This window comes from Pelodiscus sinensis, chromosome 28, assembly GCF_052426305.1.
Source record: "Pelodiscus sinensis isolate ZL-2025 chromosome 28, ASM5242630v1, whole genome shotgun sequence".
Taxonomy (NCBI): domain Eukaryota; kingdom Metazoa; phylum Chordata; order Testudines; family Trionychidae; genus Pelodiscus; species Pelodiscus sinensis.
Genome location: NC_143079.1, coordinates 17,541,310 through 17,562,391, shown reverse-complemented (window position 1 = coordinate 17,562,391; position 21,082 = coordinate 17,541,310). Strand labels below are relative to the sequence as shown.

General features: G+C 52.3%; 2 protein-coding genes across 4 annotated transcripts; one reads left to right on the top strand and one right to left on the bottom strand.

Annotated features, from left to right (window-relative positions):
• Window positions 1-1,180: 1,180 nt before the first annotated feature.
• On the bottom strand, window positions 1,181-13,360 carry TMEM127 (transmembrane protein 127). Of its 2 annotated transcripts, none has more exons than XM_075910771.2 (4): window positions 13,255-13,360; window positions 11,475-11,805; window positions 5,792-5,956; window positions 1,181-4,715 (listed from the first exon to the last, which is right to left on the bottom strand). In XM_075910771.2, exons 2-4 carry the CDS (start codon window positions 11,716-11,718, stop codon window positions 4,408-4,410), a joined length of 717 nt encoding a protein of 238 aa, XP_075766886.1. In that variant the 5' UTR covers window positions 11,719-11,805; window positions 13,255-13,360; the 3' UTR covers window positions 1,181-4,407. The 2 variants fall into 2 exon arrangements, with proteins under 2 accessions (XP_075766886.1, XP_075766887.1); XM_075910772.2 differs by having other exon boundaries at window positions 13,264-13,359.
• Window positions 13,341-20,282, top strand: CIAO1 (cytosolic iron-sulfur assembly component 1). 2 transcript variants are annotated; one of them, XM_075910770.2, is made up of 8 exons: window positions 13,341-13,470; window positions 14,391-14,557; window positions 14,750-14,898; window positions 15,677-15,788; window positions 16,538-16,626; window positions 17,069-17,270; window positions 18,657-18,744; window positions 19,504-20,282. In XM_075910770.2, the coding sequence occupies exons 2-8, from the start codon at window positions 14,419-14,421 to the stop codon at window positions 19,742-19,744; spliced, it is 1,020 nt and encodes a 339-aa protein (XP_075766885.1). In that variant the 5' UTR covers window positions 13,341-13,470; window positions 14,391-14,418; the 3' UTR covers window positions 19,745-20,282. The 2 variants fall into 2 exon arrangements, with proteins under 2 accessions (XP_075766885.1, XP_075766884.1); XM_075910769.2 differs by having other exon boundaries at window positions 15,677-15,797.
• The last annotated feature ends 800 nt before the right edge of the window (window positions 20,283-21,082 follow it).

Genomic DNA, 21,082 nt, shown 5'->3' with positions numbered 1-21,082 from the left:
CTCTTTTCCGGCTTTTTTAAAAGCCTGAAAAAAGCGGCGGACATTTTTATTTAAATGCCGCGGGGGATATTTAAATCCCCCGCGGATTTCCCTACGACGACTCGTGAAATTTACATGCCCCTTCCGGAAGAGGGGCCAGTGTAGACGTAGCCGGCTTGTTTAGTTTGGAAAAAAGAAGATTAAGGGGGGACATGATAGCGGTTTTCAAATATCTGAAAGGGTGTCACAAGGAGGAAGGAGAAAATTTGTTCCTCTTGGTTTCTGAGGACAGGACAAGGAGTAATGGGCTTAAAGTGCAGCAGGGGAGATTTAGATTGGACATTAGGAAAAAATTCCTAACTGTCAGGGTGGTCAAATATTGGAATAAATTGCCAAGGGAGGTGGTGGAATCTCCCTCTCTGGAGATATTTAAGAACAGGTTAGATAGACATCTGTCAGGGATGGTGTAGACGGAGCTTGGTCCTGCCTTGAGGGCGGGGGGCTGGACTCAATGACGTCTCCAGGTCCCTTCCAGTCCTATTATTCTATGATTCTAAGTTGGGGGTTGTAGGTGATGACAAGTGGTGTTCTATTGTTGGTTTTCTTGGGTCTGTCTTGAAGTAGATGGTTTCTAGGTATTCGTCTGGCTTTTTCAATTTGCTTTTTTATTTCTCCGGGTGGGTAGTTGAGATTTATAAATGCTTGGTAGAGATCCTGAAGCTTCTGGTCTCTGTCAGTGGGATTAGAGCAGATGCGGTTGTATCAAAGGGCTTACCATTAGCTCACAGACATCTAACTTTCCCCACCTCTAATATCATTAACTCAAAGACACTTACCTTCCTTCCTCTCCCCCCCCCCCCCACATCCTCCTTCTGTTCTGAAATGCGATTTGCCCTTTTCATGTGTGTCATTTTTTTAATTGTATCCTTTGGTATATATGGTTGTGACTATTTTCTTCCACTATTTGATCTGAGGAAGTGGGTCTGGCCCACGAAAGCTCATCATCTAATAAACCATCTTGTTAGTCTTTAAAGTGCTACATTGTCCTGCATTTTGCTTCAGCTACACCAGAGTAACACGGCTACATTTCTATTACTATCTTAAAAATGGTGACAACTACCATTAGAGTGAGTCTTTTTTTCTCTTGTTCCTCAGAACTGTGATAATTTGTGTGAAATAAAGAGTGTAGACATCCAGGGGACACCAGACACAGACTTTTTATTTTCTCTAGAAAAAAATCAGAATGTAGAGCTGAATTTACATAAGCCACCAGTGCATTGTGAATGACATTGATGGTGTGAAAAGTCATACTAAGTGAATGCATGGATCACCTGTAAACCAGTTGTAAAGTCCCAGTAGGAGAGGAAAAACAGATAAGCTGAGGGTGGTCTCCTTTCCTGAATTGGTTCAAAGTCCCTTTGACACTTGGATGTGTTTCCTGTTCTGCTTTCCCTCCCCAGGGCTTGAGGAAGAAGAGAAAGCTGCATGGAGTAGCTGGAATAACTCCCTCCCTCTGCCCCCCAATTTCATGTAGATTTCCTCAAGCCCCAAGGATCAGTTATTAGGATGATTAAAGTATTTTTACAGATATACAATTTATTATGCATAGGATATTTTTAAACAAACACATTCCCTCTCTCAGCAGTAGGGAGAAACCCAGAACATTTTCCACCCACACCAGACAGCTCCCTATGGAGTTCACTACATATGTGGACTGTGGTTCAATGTCAGAGCAGGACATATCAGCCAGTCCCACAGTCTTCTAGGGCCCTCACCAATACACTTTCTGGCTCCATGTATAACAGCTGGCATTAAGCTGGGCATTCCTCTGAAGCAGAAGAGAAGAGCAAAGCAGAGACATTTGGTTGTTTGCTGGAGAGGACCCCTTTACTATTACCACTGGCAGCCTCTTTGCCACCTGAGTTCCTTCTAAGCTCTAAAAGGCCTTTATCAGACACCTTGTCTTTCTGTTCCAACACTTTTAGTAGAGAAGATTCCTTGGCAACTCTACAGAATCAATCTACAATCTTCTGCTGCTTCCCCCTAAGTAGGGGACTGAGGGGCAGAGAGGAAGAATCTTACATTCTCCTAGGATAAGACTCCAGGTTTGTATCTGAGGTCTGGATATTGCATTACACTGGAGATCTCCTCTTCTGTGTTACCAACACTGCTGCAAATATGGGAGGGAAAGAAACAAGCTAAACAAAATTGCTGGTAACACATCAATATCTGATATACATTCAAAGAGGCGGGGGGAGGGGTGTCCACTAGAAACTGCATTTAAGTTACAAGCTGCAGTAGACCTGTCCTAAAGTGACTCAGACAAACCACTGCATCATCAGTTTCAAGCCAGCACTTGGAGACATAACACTTCCTTCCCAAGCCTCATTTTATTTGAAGAACATGATCAAACCCCACACAGAATTCAACTCAGCATTTCAGTGACATGCAGGCTGCTTTCTAAAACCTTTAAAAACAATTCCCTCCATGAAGCAATGGTAAATTGAGTTTCTCCTTCAGTGTCTTTCAGTGTAATATGCTGTCCCTACAATCATGATGATTGTGGCTGGCACAGTGCAAGTACGTGGATGAGTGTTTCTGGCTCTCTCTCAGTAGGCCTGGTATTAGTACATGTAAGGAGAAGGGAGCCAGTCAAGTGCTGTCTGTGTGTGGTTCTATAACACTTCCTGGGACTGCTAGATAGAGTGCGCTGATTGGTCACAGCCTGACACCGTCAGCTGGGAGAATGGTCCTTGTAAAGGTAAGGGTGTAAAGGACAAAAAGGAAAGGAAAATATCCAAATATCTAAAATGTCTTAAAACCAGAGTAGGTCAGCGTGGAGACAGAGTTTGCATACAATCTCTATGTCTGACACTGTGTATCTAAGTGGAGACTACGGAATAGGTTTCCAGTAGTTGTCACTGAATATTATGTTCACTTTAACACCAAACAGACTAAAAGCCATCATAGATCCTCTTGCTGGTATGGACTGTGGTATCCCTGGGAGCTGGACCTGAACAGGTATTGAGATCATCAAGTCTAGTCTCCTGCCCTCATGGCAGGACCAAGCTTCCTCTATACCACAGTTGAAATTAGCACAGCTTTTCAACCAGCTCTGGCCTAATATTTTCAAACTTATTTGAGGGCTGCTTAGTGGTAGCAGTATACAGCAGCTGGTCCTAGCTAGTTCCACAGTCCCCCCCCCCCCCCCCCCCGCCAAAGTCAGAGGCAAAAGGCTGTGGGCTCAGAGAATAAAGTGCAAAATGCTCGTGTAAATAGCATGAATCAGAATGTGGAAGTGGATAAAGCAGTGGTAGCAGATTTGCTAGACCTTTCCCATAGTATACTATGGATATAAAGGAATTTCTCTACACACTAGGCCAGTGTTTCCCAATTTTATTTGGCCACAGAACCCCTAGGGTTGCCTTAAAAAAAAAAGGGCCCCCACTGCATTTCATCAAGGAAAAAACCCCCAAAAAACCAAAACAGCCCTGCCGCCGCGTTTCGTCAAGCAAAACCAAAAAAAATCGCTACGAGTCCTGCTGCAAAACATAAAGGCTCTGTCGCATTGAAAGGTGGCGGGGAAGTGTTGGCTCCTCATGGAACCCTTGCTTTTGCTCGCGAAACCCCTGGGTTCCGCGGAGAACCAATTGGGAAACACTGCACTAGTTCACAGTGGCAGGAATTTCACTTGTATCTACGTGCCATGGTACTCTGGCGGGGGGGAGTGGAGGAGAGGAAGGAGAGGAGGGGAGAGAACATCTCTCTCCGGGTATGCCAATCAATAAGTTACACCTCTCCAGATGCTTGGCTGACCTTGCTCAGATAACAGCAGAAGAGTGTAGAATTCACCTCTAATGCAGGCATTTATAGCTGTGTGACTTTCACCTCCATGTTGAGGTACAAGCCAACATGAATGAGATCTTGACTATCACAATGTGAGACTGTGGAACCCCCTGCCTCCAACCGCCCTTTCTCCCAAGATATGCACAGGCACATCACACACAAGTATGACTTCCCCCTGCACAGCTGTGCACTTGTGCACCATGCTGGTGAGTGGGAGCATCGGGGCACTACAGTACAAGACTGAGAATACACAGGAAACAAAGCTTCTAAAATCACCCTGGTCAGGTGTGATTTCAGCAATGCAAGGTAGGTACAATGCATGGGAGTGGGAGATAATAAAAAATCATAAAACAAAGTCCATAAAACAAGGGGGCTTTGGGGGCTCTGTAAGAAGCCGCCACTGGTCTAAAGTTAGTCCTCGCTCTTGTGGGGAGAAGAGCATAAAAGTGAGTAAGGTGCCCGGACATGAAGCACTGTTGAATGGCCTCCATGGGCAAAGGAGTGCATTCCCACAAAGAGGTGGGCAGTGTTTCAGGGGTGGGGAGAAAGCCTAATGCAACCCCCTCTGGCTCACTGGCAGCGTTATGGTGTGTACGCAGGAGGCGGCTGGAACTGGTTGATCACTTCATACTCTGCTGGGTAAGATTCATTCTCCTCCATCTCAGACAGGAGCTCCAGTGCCTGCTCTTCCTCCTCGGTTGGATAGTGTCGCAGCAGGTTGGCAGCAGTAGCGAGGATGGAGGCTCCGCCAGCTCCAGCAACCAGGTAAAAGCTGACAGCAAAGGTGACGTAGACCTGAGATCCATGGTACTTTTTGTGCTGTTGCTGTTGTGCAAGAATCAGCTCTGAAGCCCAGTAACAGAATCCAATCACTGTGGCACATTGCAAAACTGAAACACCATGGATAATATGAGAGAGAGAGAGGGGAGGGGGAGTCAGTGACCAAAGAGGAAGCAAATTATTCTCTGTTAGGTAAAAAGGAAAAAGATAAACCTCCCTGAAACCCCACGGGGGACCATCGTAAACAGAAATGCCAGATTTTCAGGGCCAGCCCTATGTCTCTGCACAGTAATGCACACAGGCACCATTTCTATAACTTGCACAGCATATGTGAGCAACCGGTGGAAGTGTTTGTCAATTAGAAGGGGGAAATGGACATGTGATAAAAGCCAAAGTAGGCTGGAAGAAATCATGGGCAATGTGGGCTTTAGGGAAAAGCTGAACATGCCCAGGAGTCAGGACTAGAGTGTTAAATTCCTAAATTCGTCACTCAGAAATGGAAGAGGGGACATGTAGGGCCAGCAGACAGGTTTATGTGAGTTACACACCTTTGCACTATGCCTTTGGCATATGTCCAGGACTGATTTGTAACAAGCCTGGTCAGTGTGAGCTGGAAAAAGAAAGCAAGCAGAGTCCCAAGAGCAAAGTGGGCACCTGTGTACACCCCTCCCAAGAGCAAAGTGGGCACCTGTGTACACCCCACCTGCTGTGTGTCACAACCCCCTACTACTGAAATCAATGTCAATTCCTCCTCTGCCTTGGGGGGAAGAGGAGCCTATGTTCTCTGTTCAGTCTGTCTGTACTAAAAACTCATGCCAAAAATGAAACACTCCAGCTCATCCCCATTTACAGACTAAAAATAAAGTTTGTCCCAGGTCTTCATTTCTCTCAGCTATAACTCTCACTTCTCAAGCTGAGCCGAGTCCTGCAGCCAAAGGCAGAACTCCAGCAATGCTCTGTGCTGACAGAAGAGGGGAAGATAAAGGCACATGAGCTCTGCAGTGGACAATGTTCCAAGTATCTGAGGAAAGCAGAGAAAACATCTTTGGATAGCAATGCTATGTTCTATTTGCTATGCTCTGAGGTATAGTTGGCTGAGGGCATAAAAGTGCCCACAGTAAGATACCAACTCATATGCCACCTGCCATAACCAGGCTCAGCAAGGTGCAAATGCCCTGGTAGTTACCTGTGAGAATGTGAGCAAAGGCATAACGTCGAGTGATCTTCAGTGCAGGGTGCTTGGGTCCAAAAACATCCAGCAGGAAAGCTGAAAGACTGCAGATTATTCCAAGGAAGCAGAAAGCAGCAATGACTCGGAGCAACAAAACAGTCTGTGGATTCATGCAGTAGTCTGAGAAGAGAAGACAGACTGTCAAAACCTCCAAATCAACTTGTTTCATGATGGAGCATCAAGAGCATCTCAGCTCATTCAGAGCTGACTTGGGCTTTTCTGAACAAAGTCATTTAACCTGCGGAGAATCGTCCTTCATCTATCAGGGCTTTATTTGGGGCATCTTCCCTGGGGGCTCTGCAGAGCACATTTCTACTGAAACATTCACACTTTGTCCAGACACCATAGTTCTGTCCCTCAGCCAACGCAGGAATGATCAGTTATCAAACATGGCTAACGAGCCCACCTGTCTCACATCCCAAAAATATAAGCCCAGATGTTTTCTGCCTCTGCCCAATCACCCAGACCAAAGTTATTCCCACAAGCAAGCAATGGTGAAAGTGAGCTCTATACACATTTAGGGGCCAATCACAAGGTGCTGTGAAACCTCAATTCCTCCTGACTTTAGTGCGAGACATGGGTGCTCAGTGCTTTCGAGGTGCTTGGCACCCCATAGTTAGTGATTCTGTACCTTGTTTCTCCTAGGCTTGTGAAAGGCACTAATAAAACAAGAGATACAGGCCCAAACTAAGACACTGTCAGTAGCATCTATGTCAATATTCCAAAGTGTATTGCCTTTAAACTGCAACTGGTAGCCAGCCCAGTCAAATATTTCACTAGATGTTGTTATACTAATCAAACTGACTCAGGCTTTGGCTACACTTAAAAGTTTAAAGGGGAGCCATGACAGCTCTTTAAACTGAAAGTGTGGCCACAGCATGAGTGCTGGAAGAGAGGTCTCCCAGTACTCTATGTAAACCATCTCCGAGGGGAGTAGTCTGGTTCACAATGGCATTTCACAACACTGTAACTTTTTGCGCTCGCCATACATTTACACTGCTCCAAAGTGCCAGTGCAGAGTTAGCTTCAAACAAGACTGCAAGGTAGGGATGTAATAGTGTAGTCGATTACCTGACAAGCAAAAGCTTATAGGTTAATGCTATAGACTACATGCATCCCCCCCGCCCACCAGTAAATTTTTTAGCAGGCTCATCAGCAGCCTGGCTCAGTCCTGGCTCGCACCAGGTCCGGGACCTATCCTCGCAGCGACTCTGCATTTAAAGTGTATTAGGAGCCAAGAGGGCAGGCAGGCAGCCAGGTTCAGTACCGGGTCCAGGAGCTCAGCCCCCACCCTTCCCTAGACAGGGGCTGCTGCCACCCCGTGCAGCTGCCTCTGTATCAGAGGTAGCAGCACAGGGCAATAGGCAGCCAGTCCGTAAGGGGAGCTGGTTTTTAAACCGGCTCCCTCGCAGACCAGCTCTCACCTGGCACTCTGTGCTGCTGCCTCTGATACAGAGGTAGCAGTGCAGAGTGACAGGGGGCTCCTTAGGAGTGTGGCCGGAGTGCACTGGCTGCTGGCCGCACCCCCAGGGACTATAGAACAGTCAAGTAACTGATAAAAATTCATGACATTATTCAACTATTCAATTAACCGATATTTAACATCCCTACTCCAAGGCAGCTGAGGCAACAGGAAATAACAAATGAGGCTGCAAATTAAACTGGTAAGACACCTAGTATGCCTAGATGAATGTGTAGTGCTGTAGACACAGAGGTCACCTTGCAGCCTAGAGGTGGCCATTCCTTAAAGGGTAAAAACTCTGGCTTGCTCCACACTATTTAAAAATTATCTATGATCACTTGTGTTGGCAAGCTTTCCTTCATGAGAGTTTTAAGATGCTGAAATGTGCTGGTTTGGCAGCCCACAAGAATGAAATTCCCTTTTTGCCCATAGATTAGGTACTGGGTAAGTTCCCACAAGCCCATTCATCACCTTACTCAACCTGGAGTGGTGATGGCATAAGGCAGTTACATCTCTAGGGTGGTGCTAATTCCCAGCCTCTGAGGCTGCCAAGGAGAAAGCCATTTAGGGTTTGATGGGCTGAGAGGTTTGTAGGGTGGAACTCTGTCTGCTGGCACCCACCTAGATCCTTTAATTAGGCAGCAGCAGCATTAGTTGTAGCACAGAATGATCACTGTGGCTTATTTTGTTGGCTAAGAGACGCTGATCTGTTCTTTGTGTTGAACTTGTCAGGTAATAGGCTGAAGGCAATTACTCCTGGTTGTTGATGATAAAGAACTGTTAGGAACTGATTAAATCTACTCTTGTTCTACATCCCCAGAAAAGTGAAAAGGTTTCAGTTGTTTAAAAGTGCATAAGCATCACACATTTACCATACGTGGCCAGTCTGAAAATGGCCATTAGTTTTTAAATATTGTTTGCAGCAATTGTTTTCAGCATGCTGCTAAAAGTGTTGACACACACCTTGTGGCAGTATAAAAAGCAATTGGGATGCGGAAAAGTCAGCTGCTGAAACAGAGCAACCTGGTGTGATCCAGACAGCAAAATGGCTGGGGTGTATTTGCATGTGGTTTCCATTCAGTATACACAAAAACCTGACACCGTTACACAATCTGTACATTTCTAAAGCCTCTAGAAATATGTTCCAACCTAACTCATTAATATTTTATCTTTTTCCACCCTCTTTTCTTTCATCTAGCACTTCCTCTCCATCCTGGGCCCCGATCTTCCCCACATGCCCCAACAGCAGTTCGGATCTGTCCTCCACACTCTCCACCTCATTTCCAAATATAAACCACAAGTCTTTACTCTTCTCCCTTGCCCAGCTCACTCAGTCCCTCTAACCCTCAGATATCATGGGGTCTTCATGCCAGGCTAGGAAGCATGAGAGGGGTGTGCAAATGGCTACACAAAATAAGGCCCAGAGCAAGGAACTGGATCCCCACCTCCATCCAACTAGGAGAAGACTCACATGCAGAGGAGAAGGAAACACACAAGGGGATTTTAAACATCCCCCAGAAGGTGCCAAGAAAGCGTATGACTCCCAGTTAACAAGGGCAGGTTTACAGCAGCTGTTCAGGAGCTGAGACCAAATGATGTTCTGTGTGTGGATATAAGAGATCACTTGCTGACCAGCTTGTTGGGAGATAGCACCTGCAAAGGTTACTCTCCCCCAAGAGACAGCTGATCAGTGGTGAATCTGAAGGCCTTATTTACACAGCGCTTTAGAAAGCCTCAATAGGGGTGAGTGTGAATTAGGGATGTTAAATTTAGATTAATGGGCTAGTCGAACAATCAATAAGGGCACCTCCACCTTTGAAATGTAGCAACAGTCCCAGGGCTGTTGCTACACTTCGAAGGCGAAAGCGCTGTGGGGAGCACGGGACCAGTGCTCAAGCAGTCTCTCTAGTGGCCCCATGCATCCTGCGGCATTTCAAAGCAGAAGTGCCACATGGAGCCTGGGATCAGCTGGGGAGCCTGTGGGCTCAGCACTGCCACTTGGAAATGCTGTGGGGAGCCCGGTGTATCAAATGCAGCATTTCAAAGCAGCAGTGCCGCATAAAGCTCAAGGTCTGGCATTGCCACTTTGAAGTAGGGATGTTAAGGACTAACTATCCGATAAACAAATGCTTATTGGATAGTCAACAGGATAGTCGATGAGTCGCTTTTCCTCCCTCCCCTCTTTGCTCAGATAGAGGCAGTAAGGTGGGTAGTGGGGAGTACTTCAAAGCAGCAGCACTGCGCAGAACCCGAGATCAGCTGTGCAGCTCTGCCCCTTTGAAACACCGCCATGGCATTTCAAAGCGGCAGCGCTGTGCGGAGCCTGGGGAGTCCCAAGCTGAACCCAGGCTCTGTGCACGCTGCCCCTTTGAATTGCCTCGGTAGCGATTCAAAGGGGCAGTACTGCCCTATCGACAAATCAAGTAGTTGATGCAAAAATCCATCAACTATTCGATGAGTGAATTACACAAAGTGCCCTCTCCTCAGCTCCCTTGCCTCTTTCTTATAGAGAAAGCAGGTGGAGGAGGGGGAGCAACTAGTATGTGGACTATCCGATAAGCATTTGCTTATCGGACAGTCAACTAATCGTTCACATCCCTAGGGTGAATTCTGATCTACACCACTGAGATCAAAATGGCCATACTGAGCCCAGACCAGCAACCCAGTATCCAATCTCTTGAAGTGGCCACTAACAGATGCTTCCAAGAAGCTGAAAAGAACACAGCAATTTTGAATGGCCACCCCTCGTCATCCAATTTGAGATTTAAAGGGACGCCTGGAGCATGGGTTGGATCCTTGATCACCTTGGCTAACAGCCACCATTAACCTATTAGTTCTCTTTTGAATGTAATTATACTCTTTATAACATCCCCTGCACAGATTGACCGGGAGTTGTGTGAGGAAGCACTTCCTTTTGTTTGTTTTAAACCTCCTGCCCACTGATTTTATTGGGTGATCCATAGTTATCATGCTATGGGAAGGGGTAAGTAACACTTCCTATTCATTTTCTCTACACCAGTCATGATTTTATAGACCTGTATCCAGGGGTGTTAGTGAATAGTTGATGACTTGCGTTCCCTCACCCCGCCCTTGCTGCTTCTGTATGAGAGGCAGCAAGGTGGAGGTGGACAGGAACCGGTACTGTCTTCGCCATGCCATCTCTCCCCCTCATCCCACCATCTACATTTAAAATGCAGCGCCACAGTGCGGGTGGCTCCCGGAGTTGGTGCAAGCTTCGACTGCTCAGTCCCAGCTCCAGCTGGTTCCGGGAGCTACTCCCGCTATGGCTCTGCAGAGTGGCCCTTTATCAACTAAGCGTGTAGTTGATACCATTGTCTCGACTACATGATTAGCCAGATAAGCACGATTGAACATCCTTACCTGTATCATATCCCCACTTAGTCGTCTCTTTTCTAAATATATATATATATATAAATATATATATATATATATATATATATATATATATATACATATACATATACATACACACACATATATATATATATATACACACACACACACACAGAAATAATCCTATTAAGTCAAAGGCAAAATTCCCATTGACTTCCAAAGGGACCATGAATGAAATCCTATCTCTGCCCTAAAGAACTCAGTCTAATTTCTGATGGAACATGTTGAATGAGAGTCACTAAAAGCATGGGGTGAAGTAGCATAAGGCTTACCAAAATAAGAGCATGCAGTTTCCAGTTACAGTGCATGCAAACATTTTACTGCTTACCCAATAACTGACTATAGGACAACACAGAGCACAATTCTGCCCAGTACAGAGTTAAAAACAACCTCTCCCTCTACATACATGGAACTGCCATTGATGGCACAGGCAATGCTGCAAAGACCAGAATATCAGAGATGAGACACTTGCCATACAGCTCAATGTGCAAAATTTTGCCTGAAGAGGGAAGTCTGAAAACAAGACTCAAGCTGTTTTCCTAGTACAGAGCACACAGGAAATAAAACCAGGCATAATAAAGGCGATGATAAGAGAAGCTATGTCACCATAAAATATGTAAGAGACAGCAAGGGGATTTACAATCCTTTTAAATGTACAATATACTGTGTTAATGCTAGCTCCTGTTTACCAGACTGGGTCATTCCCCACCACATACTCTCCCACAACTAACCCCAAGAGGAAGAGAGGAAAAGCATTCTCACCTCTAAGCAATTCTGGGTCAACGTAGCCAAGTACGTCAGCTACACCTAGCTCCTGACGGGAACAGGTTCCCCCATGAATCCGTAGCCAGGCAGGCTCCGCCAGTGCAGTACACAGGGCTGTGATAGATAGGGCACCAGGCAGTGCAGAGGCTAGGCTCCTCTCTGGCTGCTTTGGCAGGGCACCTCCACTCTGGCCTCTCCGCCTGCGCCCTCCAGGCAACCCAGAGCCACCTGGGGTGTACATGCCAGAATCCTCTTCCTGCGATGGGACCAGCACACAGGGGCACAGACCAGCTACAACCAGCAGGGTGGGAATGCCAGCGAGGAGAACCTGTAAATGTGCTGTGTGGGGATGCCGGAAGGGCACAGCACCACAGGCTCCCTGCAGGCACTTTGGAAAGAAGGAACTCGGCAAGCACCTGCTGGAAGCAGAGTGGGAGCCCAGAAGGCACCAGGGGCTCAAGTACCCGGTGGGTGCGCCAGATGGGGCAGGCTCTCAGCCCCAGCGGAGTTTAAGCTGGTCCCTGCTGGGGTGATGGGGCACAGCAGGGAGAAAGTCGGGTCCTGTGGAGGGAGGGGTGCTTGGGGGAGGGGGTCACTGGAGGAGAGGGGGTGCTGGGGGGAGGGGCGCTGCGGGAGCCGGGCCGGGGGGAGGGGGTCACTGGAGGAGAGGGGGTGCCGGGGGGAGGGGCGCTGCGGGAGCCGGGCCGGGGGGAGGGGGTCACTGGAGGAGAGGGGGTGCCGGGGGGAGGGGCGCTGCGGGAGCCGGGCCGGGGGGAGGGGGTCACTGGAGGAGAGGGGGTGCTGGGGGGAGGGGCGCTGCGGGAGCCGGGCCGGGGGGAGGGGGTCACTGGAGGAGAGGGGGTGCCGGGGGGAGGGGCGCTGCGGGAGCCGGGCCGGGGGTCACTGGAGGAGAGGGGGTGCCGGGGGGAGGGGCGCTGCGGGAGCCGGGCCGGGGGGAGGGGGTCACTGGAGGAGAGGGGGTGCTGGGGGGAGGGGCGCTGCGGGAGCCGGGCCGGGGGGAGGGGGTCACTGGAGGAGAGGGGGTGCCGGGGGGAGGGGCGCTGCGGGAGCCGGGCCGGGGGGAGGGGGTCACTGGAGGAGAGGGGGTGCCGGGGGGAGGGGCGCTGCGGGAGCCGGGCCGGGGGGAGGGGGTCACTGGAGGAGAGGGGGTGCTGGGGGGAGGGGCGCTGCGGGAGCCGGGCCGGGCGAGGGGGTCACTGGAGGAGAGGGGGTGCCGGGGGGGGGGCGCTGCGGGAGCCGGGCCGGGGGGAGGGGGTCACTGGAGGAGAGGGGGTGCCGGGGGGGGGGCGCTGCGGGGGCCGGGCCGGGCGAGGGGGTCACTGGAGGAGAGGGGGTGCCGGGGGGGGCGCTGCGGGAGGGGCGAGGGGGTCACTGGAGGAGAGGGGGTGGAGGAGAGGGGGGCCGGGGGGGGGCGCTGCGGGAGCCGGGCGGGGGGAGGGGGTCACTGGAGGAGAGGGGGTGCCGGGGGGGGGGGGGAGGGGCGCTGCGGGAGCCGGGCCGGGGGGAGGGGGGTCGGGGGGGAGGGGGTGGAGGAGAGGGGGTGCCGGGGGGGGCGCTGCGGGAGCCGGGCCGGGCCGGGGGTCACTGGAGGAGAGGGGGTGCCGGGGGGGGGCGGGAGCCGGGGGGAGGGGGGGCTGCCGGGGGGGGCCGGGAGCCGGGCCGGGGGGAGGGGCGCACTAGAGCCCGGACAGGGGTCCCTGTGGGGGGGGAAGGCCCCAGGCCGGAGACGCCCAAGCCCGGGGGGGTCTCTCCTCACGGTTCCTACTGCGGGTCCGCACTTCCGGAGTCCCTCGAAGAGCGCCCCGCCCGCGGGCCGAGAGGAAGAGCTCAAGCCGCTGAACACTCCTTCCGCTTCCGCCTCCCGGCAGTCACGTCACGTCACGTCACGTCCCGCTAGGCAGCCTGGGAGTTGGAGCGCGCGGGGGGCTGCGGAGCCGCAGGCGGGTGGCGGGCATCGCGGGGCAGTTGCGAGGTTGCTTCGGTGGCAGGGCGGGAGCAGTGGGGAGCTGCTGGGGGGGCAGGGGTTGCTGTGGGGCAGGGCGGGAGCAGTGGGGGGTTGCTGTGGGGCAGGGCGGGAGCAGTGGGGGGTTGCTGTGGGGCAGGGCGGGAGCAGTGGGGGGTTGCTGGGGGCGGGGCGGGAGCAGTGGGGGGTTGCTGTGGGGCAGGGCGGGAGCAGTGGGGGGTTGCTGTGGGGCAGGGCGGGAGCAGTGGGGGGTTGCTGTGGGGCAGGGCGGGAGCAGTGGGGGGTTGCTGGGGGCGGGGCGGGAGCAGTGGGGGGTTGCTGTGGGGCAGGGCGGGAGCAGTGGGGAGCTGCTGGGGGGGCAGGGGTTGCTGTGGGGCAGGGCGGGAGCAGTGGGGGGTTGCTGGGGGCGGGGCGGGAGCAGTGGGGGGTTGCTGTGGGGCAGGGCGGGAGCAGTGGGGGGTTGCTGTGGGGCAGGGCGGGAGCAGTGGGGGGTTGCTGTGGGGCAGGGCGGGAGCAGTGGGGGGGTTGCTTCGGGGGCGGGGCGGGAGCAGTGGGGGGTTGCTGTGGGGCAGGGCGGGAGCAGTGGGGGGCTGCTGCTGGGGGGCGGGGCGGGAGCAGTGGGGGGTTGCTGTGGGGCAGGGCGGGAGCAGTGGGGGGTTGCTGGGGGAAGGGTGGGAGGGGGGGAGGAAGTGGGAAGCAGTTAGGAGGTTGCTTCGGGGGCACAGTGGGAGGATTCTGTGGGGGGGCAGGGTGAGAGCAGTGGGGCAAGGTGGGGGCAAGGTGGGAGCAGTGGGAGGCTGCTGGGGGGGCAGGGTGGGAGCAGTAGGGGGGGCAGGGCTGGAACAGTGGGGGGATTGCTCCAGGGGCACTGGAGAGAGTGCGGGGACAGTAGGGAGGTTGTTCTGTGCTAACCTCCGCTCTGCTCACAGGGAGCCAGCACCAGGCCGCTTGCCCGGCATGAAGGACTCGCTGTTGTTGCTTGCCCGGATCCCCGCCCACCCAGATTCTCGCTGCTGGTTCCTAGCCTGGGATCCCTCCGGGACCCTGCTGGCCTCATGCGGGGGCGACCGCAGCATCCGCATCTGGGGCAAGGAGGGTAGGGAGCTGCTTTGTCCAGAAAGGTGAAATCTCACCTGCTGCTCAGGCTGCCTGAGCCCAACCAGGCTGTCTGGCCACAGGCTGCTGCGCAGGCAGAGCTCTTCTGAGGGGACTGAGAGGGGAGCTCTGGCTGCGCAGCTTCCCCTTTCCCCCCATGCAGTGCTCACTCCTTTCTTCTCCCCTGCTCTAGGAGATAGCTGGGTGTGCAAGTCTGTGCTGGGCGAGGGGCACCAGAGGACAATCCGGAAGGTGGCCTGGTCCCCATGTGGGAGCTACTTGGCCTCAGCCAGCTTTGATGCCACCACCTGTATTTGGAAAAAGAGCCAGGATGAGTTTGAGGTAAGGATGTTTCCATGGGGTTGAGTGCTGAGGATGTCTTGGACATGCCTCCCCCAGGACTGTGCCTCCTGCAGACGCAGTGACTGGCCCCCAATTGCTGTCTGTCTGCATCTCTGTGATCATCCAGCAGTGAGAGGGCAGGTTGAGCTGGGCCCAGTGTTTATTACCTGAAAATTAAGTGTCATTTGACCCATGACGACTCATGAATTTGACACCAGTTCACCAGATAGTTCCATGCCAAGAGCTTTCTGAGATGTAGGTGCCATTCACCCAACTGGAAGAGATGCTGCTTTTGGCAGTGCTTAAGGCCACTGCAGGGAGGTCTCCCCTCTGATTGGTATGAGTACCCTAGCCCCTGGGTTGTGAGCCTCTTTCTGTCTTGCCTGTTAAAGCTCTTCCATTGTGAATAACTAGTCATTGGAGCAGAGACTTGAAGGTGGGTTCTCCTGCCACCCAAGCAGATAACCCTGACCAGCAGGCTCCAGAATCTCTCTCAAGACTGGCTTAGTGCCTGAGTGGTACAGAACCACCACCAGTCATACTCCCACCCAATCCTATTGGTGGATCTAGGCCTTCCTTTGTAGGCTGTTGAGGAATGATGAGAAATTCACTGTAGGCTGTGAAAAGTGCTGAGTGAGGTGGTGGTCTTACATTAAAAAGTGCTGTGAATCAAAACAGTTTGTGTTGGGTTGAACAAAATGTTTAAATGATGGGAGCACTGGGAGCTAGGCTCCTCCCTCCCTGGATCTGGCTTAAACACAAGTGCCTCCTCTGACAGTGTGTGACCACCCTTGAAGGACATGAAAATGAGGTGAAGTCTGTGTCCTGGGCCCCATCTGGAAGCCTCCTGGCCACTTGCAGCCGAGACAAGAGCGTCTGGGTCTGGGAAGGTGAGAGAGGTCTGTGGAGTGGGGGACCAGAAGTACTATGGGAGATATTGTGGGTAACTAGGCGTGACAATTCTCAGGGCACTCAAGACCTATGTTCCCTCTCATTTTTTCCACCCCTGAGCAGAATGAACTTTGTGTCTCATTGTGGCGGTGATGTGCGACCCAAAATGGTACGGCTAGGGATAAGGGCTGTGGGGTGCAGGAGGGTTCTCCTGGAGGGGCTCATGGTAAGGCAGAGGGTTGGGGCTTGGCCCCTTGAATTACATTACCAGCTGACCAGGCAGGAGTGATCGCATCCTGCTACTGAAATAGGCTGTCATAGAGACATAGGATTCCCTGGTGGCAAACTTTTACTGCAAGATAATGTTACAATTTTCAGTCTAGCTGCATTATTCCTTATTGTGGCCTATAGCACCCAGTGAGTGTTACAAGCTATTAGTAGCAACCTCACATACTTCCATGAAAATGGTGTATTGAGGTAGTGACGTTGACAGGTCTGAGACACAAATTACTTGTCCAGAACAGAGAGCTACTGGCAACGAGGAAGCTCTGTGTCACCAACTGTCAGGAGACTTAGGGGGGAAAGCGAAATGGGAAGATGTGGAAAGACCAAGTGGGTTTGGGACAGGAAGGCCAACCCCTCAGGTTGGCTGCCGTAGAGCCAGGGCTGCCCCTTGTGCTGCTGTTGCCCCAGGCGGGGCTGGGCAGAGGCCCTGGCTGTGTTCACCCATAGCCCTTCTCTCTCTCAGTGGATGAAGAGGACGAATACGAGTGTGTGAGTGTTCTGAATGCCCATACGCAAGACGTCAAGCATGTGGTCTGGCATCCCAACCAGGAGGTGAGGGCTCTTTCCACAGCCCTTGCCTAGCCCCTCCCACCCAAGTTTTCCTGCTGCTCTGGGGTGATTATTCTAGACAGGGGCCACGAAGGAGGGGAATTTGTGGGGCAGGTGGAGCTGGGAGAGGAATCCACTGGGTCTGAATTTGGGAGGAACACAAAGGTGACTAGCTCCCTTTCATCCAACTCCCTGAGCAAGAGGTTTACAGACTCCTCTCCCCAACTCCCACTAAGAAAGGGCAGCCCTGCCCTAGAGGGAGCTGCACCACTCTGAGAAGAATAGGGGACTTCAGGTTCCATGTCCCTCCAGGCTTCGCTCCCCAAGCCATGGACACCCTTAACGTCTCTCTCTGCCAGCCTGGGGGGATCTGAAAGCCATATTTTGGTGGGTGCCCAAGGTGCTGTGTCATGCTTCCTGTCCTGGCTCTCCTGTCACTCCCCAGCTGCTAGCATCAGCCAGCTACGATGACACAGTGAAGCTGTACCGTGAAGAGGAGGATGACTGGGTGTGCTGTGCCACCTTGGAGGGGCATGAGTCTACCGTGTGGAGCCTTGCCTTTGACCAGAGTGGGGAACGCCTAGCCTCCTGTAGTGATGACAAGACAGTGCGCATCTGGCACCAGTACAAACCAGGCAATGAGCAAGGTGAGCAGGGGCCATATCAGGAGCACTGGAGAGGTGCATCGGTATTGTCCTTAGTATATAGGAAACCCTCACCATCCATGGTGGATACGTTCCTGGCACCGCCACGAATGGCGAAATCTACCAGTACAGGGGATGGAAAGACCAAGCAGAGCAAGTGCTCTGTTCCCCACAGCTCCCAGCAGCCACAGTGAGCGTGTGTGCGCGTGTAGTGGGGGACTTACTGCTGCTGTCCCACAACAGGCCCCAGCCCCTGAGATAGGGCCCCCTTCCTCCACCGTCCCAGGCCAGGGGATGGGATGTAATGGGGGGGGAGGGGATAGGATAGACCTGCAAAATTGTGAATAGTGATTCTATAAATACCACAGGTCTCCTGTATATAGCTGTAGAAATGGAAAGGGCTTGCCCAAGGATACACAAGGAGTCGGTGGCAGAGCCGAGAATGAAAAGCAGGACTTCAGAGTCCTCGTCTCCTGCTGTAACCATTAGACTTACTGCCCTTTGTATGTAGTCTGGGTGACATTGGTTGAGAGTGAGGGACAAATAGTCCTTACTAGTCTGACAGATGGCTCAGGAAGGTGCTGCCCTAGCTCCCCCCTGGAAAGAGTAACCCAACCCCTCTGCATCCTTGAGGCAGGTCCAGCTGGCTCCTGTGCTTCTAAGTGTGGTAGACCAGTGTCCAAGGAACCCCACCTGTGCTTATCTTGCTCCTCCTTTTGGAGCAGCCAAATCTGACACCCAGGCTGTGTCCAGACTGGCCAGTTTTTCCGGAAAATCAGCCGCTTTTCCGGAAAAACTTGCCAGCTGGCTAAACTGGCCGCTTGAATTTCCGCAAAAGTACTGACTTCCTACTGTAAGAAATCAGTGTTTTTTGCGGAAGTACTATGCTGCTCCTGTTCGGGCAAAAGGGCCAGTGTAGACAGCTGAGATTTGTTTTCCGCAAAAAAGCCCCGATCGCGAAAATGGCAATCGGGGCTTTTTTGCGCAAAAGCGTCTGTGCCAATCTAGACACTGTTCCGAAAATGCTTAACGGAAAACTTTTCTGTTAAAAGCATTTCCGGAAAATCATGCCAGTCTAGACGTAGCCCCAGTGTTGTATTTGCAGTCTGCCTTATTCTGCTGTACTGTCACTGGGTGCCAGTGGGGTATTAGAAACCGCCCCTGGAGCCAGGCACCCTGATACTCCAGTGTTCATCACCCGAGAGACCAGGCATCCTTTCCCCATGTGCTGGGAAAAGGACATCATGCCCTCGCCAGCAGGCCCTGGCCTATTGCAAGTGTGACTGAACTGCTCCCTTTGTGGGTTAGTCCTGTGAGCAAGTGCTGCTCATGCCTCTGGCTGTGCTGCGCTGCCCAGAGCTGTCCTGAGTGCTGTCTGGTGTGTTGCAGGGGAGGTTTGCAGCAGTGCTGACCCCAGCTGGAAATGCATCTGCACCCTGTCCGGTTTCCACCCCCGGACCATTTACGACGTGGCATGGTGAGCCAGGCCTACGAATGCTCAGTCTAGTCACGGTCTGTGGGGCAAGGGGTTTGTCCCACAGGCCCCCCCCAATGCTTTTGTGAGTCTCCTCCCGGGCGCTGGGAAAGCACAGCACAGTGGTGTGGCTGACAGATGCAGCTGAGTTACTGCCCGGCAGAAGCTGCCTCACATCACTCCCATCACTGCAGCATAATGGGAACTTTGGGGTCTGTACCACTCCCTGGCAGTGGCCACAGCACCGCCAACCTGCTAGACCAGGAAGGGCTCCAGTGCTGAAGATTTCCCCTTTCCTGGCCCCTTGTGGAGCTGTGGCACCAAGCTGTGCCAGAGAATGAGAGCAGTTTCTTCCAGCTCCCATGTAGTGACTCGGGCAGAGGCAGGAATGGTCACACGTATGTCCCAACCCTGACCTTGTTGGTGCTGACTCAGCACAGTGCAGACCCAACTTTACTCTTGGGGAATTCCTCAAAACCACAAGGTGTCTGGGCCCAGTGCAGGGCATCAGCTGTATTCCCTGATCCCTGACCTGCTTTGCAAGGGGTTCCAGTTGGTCTGTGCATGTAAAACCAGCCCCAAAGGAGGAAGAGGGTCACACCACTGCTTTGCCTTCCTCCAGGCTTTCACCCTCACAGATCCCTGCTCTGCTCAGGCTGGCTATACCTGGCTGGACTCCTCAGGGCAGGGACTGGCTTGGCTGCTCCAGCATCATGTAGTGGGAGGAGAATCTCTGCTCACTCACTGCTCCATTTGCTGCAGGTGTCACCTGACAGGAGCACTGGCTACAGCCTGCGGGGATGATGCTATCCGCGTATTTGAGGAAGAGCTGCTCTCAAATCCCCAGCAGCCCACTTTTGCGCTGACTGCCCACATGCCCCGGGCTCATTCCCAAGATGTGAACTGTGTGGCCTGGAATCCCAAGGAGCCAGGACTGCTGGCATCATGCAGTGATGATGGAGACATGGCCTTTTGGAAGTACCAACGCCCAGAGGTTTGCTGAGGCAGCAGTGCACTGACCCAAGCTCGCACCCACCCTTCCCCATACCACGCATTAGGGCTGTTGTGTGCAGCAGCGGTTGACTGCTGAGAGAACGTGTCCCCTTGCAGGAGGGCTAATGGTCCCTTGCTGCGGGGGAAAAGAGTAGCTACTCCCTCGCTCTGCTCACTGTGGTATTAGTGAGAGCCCTGCTAGTGTCTTAGAAATAGATGAGTACTGGGAATGCTTTTGGGGGGAGGCAGAGAGTCTCAAACAGCTTCCTCAGGAAAACGTACTGGATGGTAAAGGGGCATGAGCAGCTTTTAGGGAGCCCCAGCATGAATTCCAACCTGGAGCTAATCTTAGGCTGCCTGGATCCTGCAGCATGGGGCTAGGACCAGTTCTGCAGCCAGTCCCTGCTCTGGTTGTTACACGAGAACCAAGCTGAGAGTTTCACTGTGTCCAGTTGGTTCATGCTGGGGCTGTGGAGTGGTGGCCCAAGGCCCTCGCACCGTGGGAGCGAAGAGCTTTAATAAACCTTTGCTATTCTCCCCCACCAGCACCCTGATCTGGTCCTGCTTTATTCCTGGTCAAAATGCCCTGGTGCTTTTCTATGGTAGCCCCTGGGCTTAGACCCTGATGTCTCCATGGAGCCATAGGCCAAGCAGAGTCAGGATGGAAATCTTGCTGAAAGGCCAGCTGGGTCCGTGTGGGGGGAGGGGGGAAGGAGTAGGGTGTAGCTCTCTAGTTCATGATGAGGTGGATTAGAAGGGGGGGTCCTGACCCAACAAGCCCAAGCCTGATAAACCAAACTTAGTTTACCTTCGAACCACTACCAGTCATCTTTCTAGTGGGCTAGTGGTCTCTGTGCATTCAGGTGCATCTCCCAGCCCATCTGCTGCCCCTGGGTGATTTAAAAACCCTGCAGGGATACCTGCTGCCTAGTTGCATGGTGCAACTATTAACTTGTTTTGTGAAATTGACGAGATAACTGATCAAACTAGGAGAGCTGACATCATTGCTAAGCTAGATACTACCTGATGCCTCATTATCAACAACCATTACTGTGACTCAGCATCCCCCCACCTTTTTTTTTTTATTTTTATAGGCAGACTTTAGGTCTCGTGGTTTGTGGAGAAAAGCTAGAAAGTGTGCCTTGGGAGTTTAGCCAAAGATCTCCAAGTGTGTGTCTAGACTGGCAAGATTTTATGCAAAATCTTGCCACCTGTCTACACTGGCCATGAGTATTTGCACAAGAACACTGACTTTGTACTGTACAAAATCAGTGGTTCTTGCACAAATACTTTGATGTTCCCAGTCAGGGATAAGCCCTCTTATGCAAGAATGGCCATTTTAGCCATC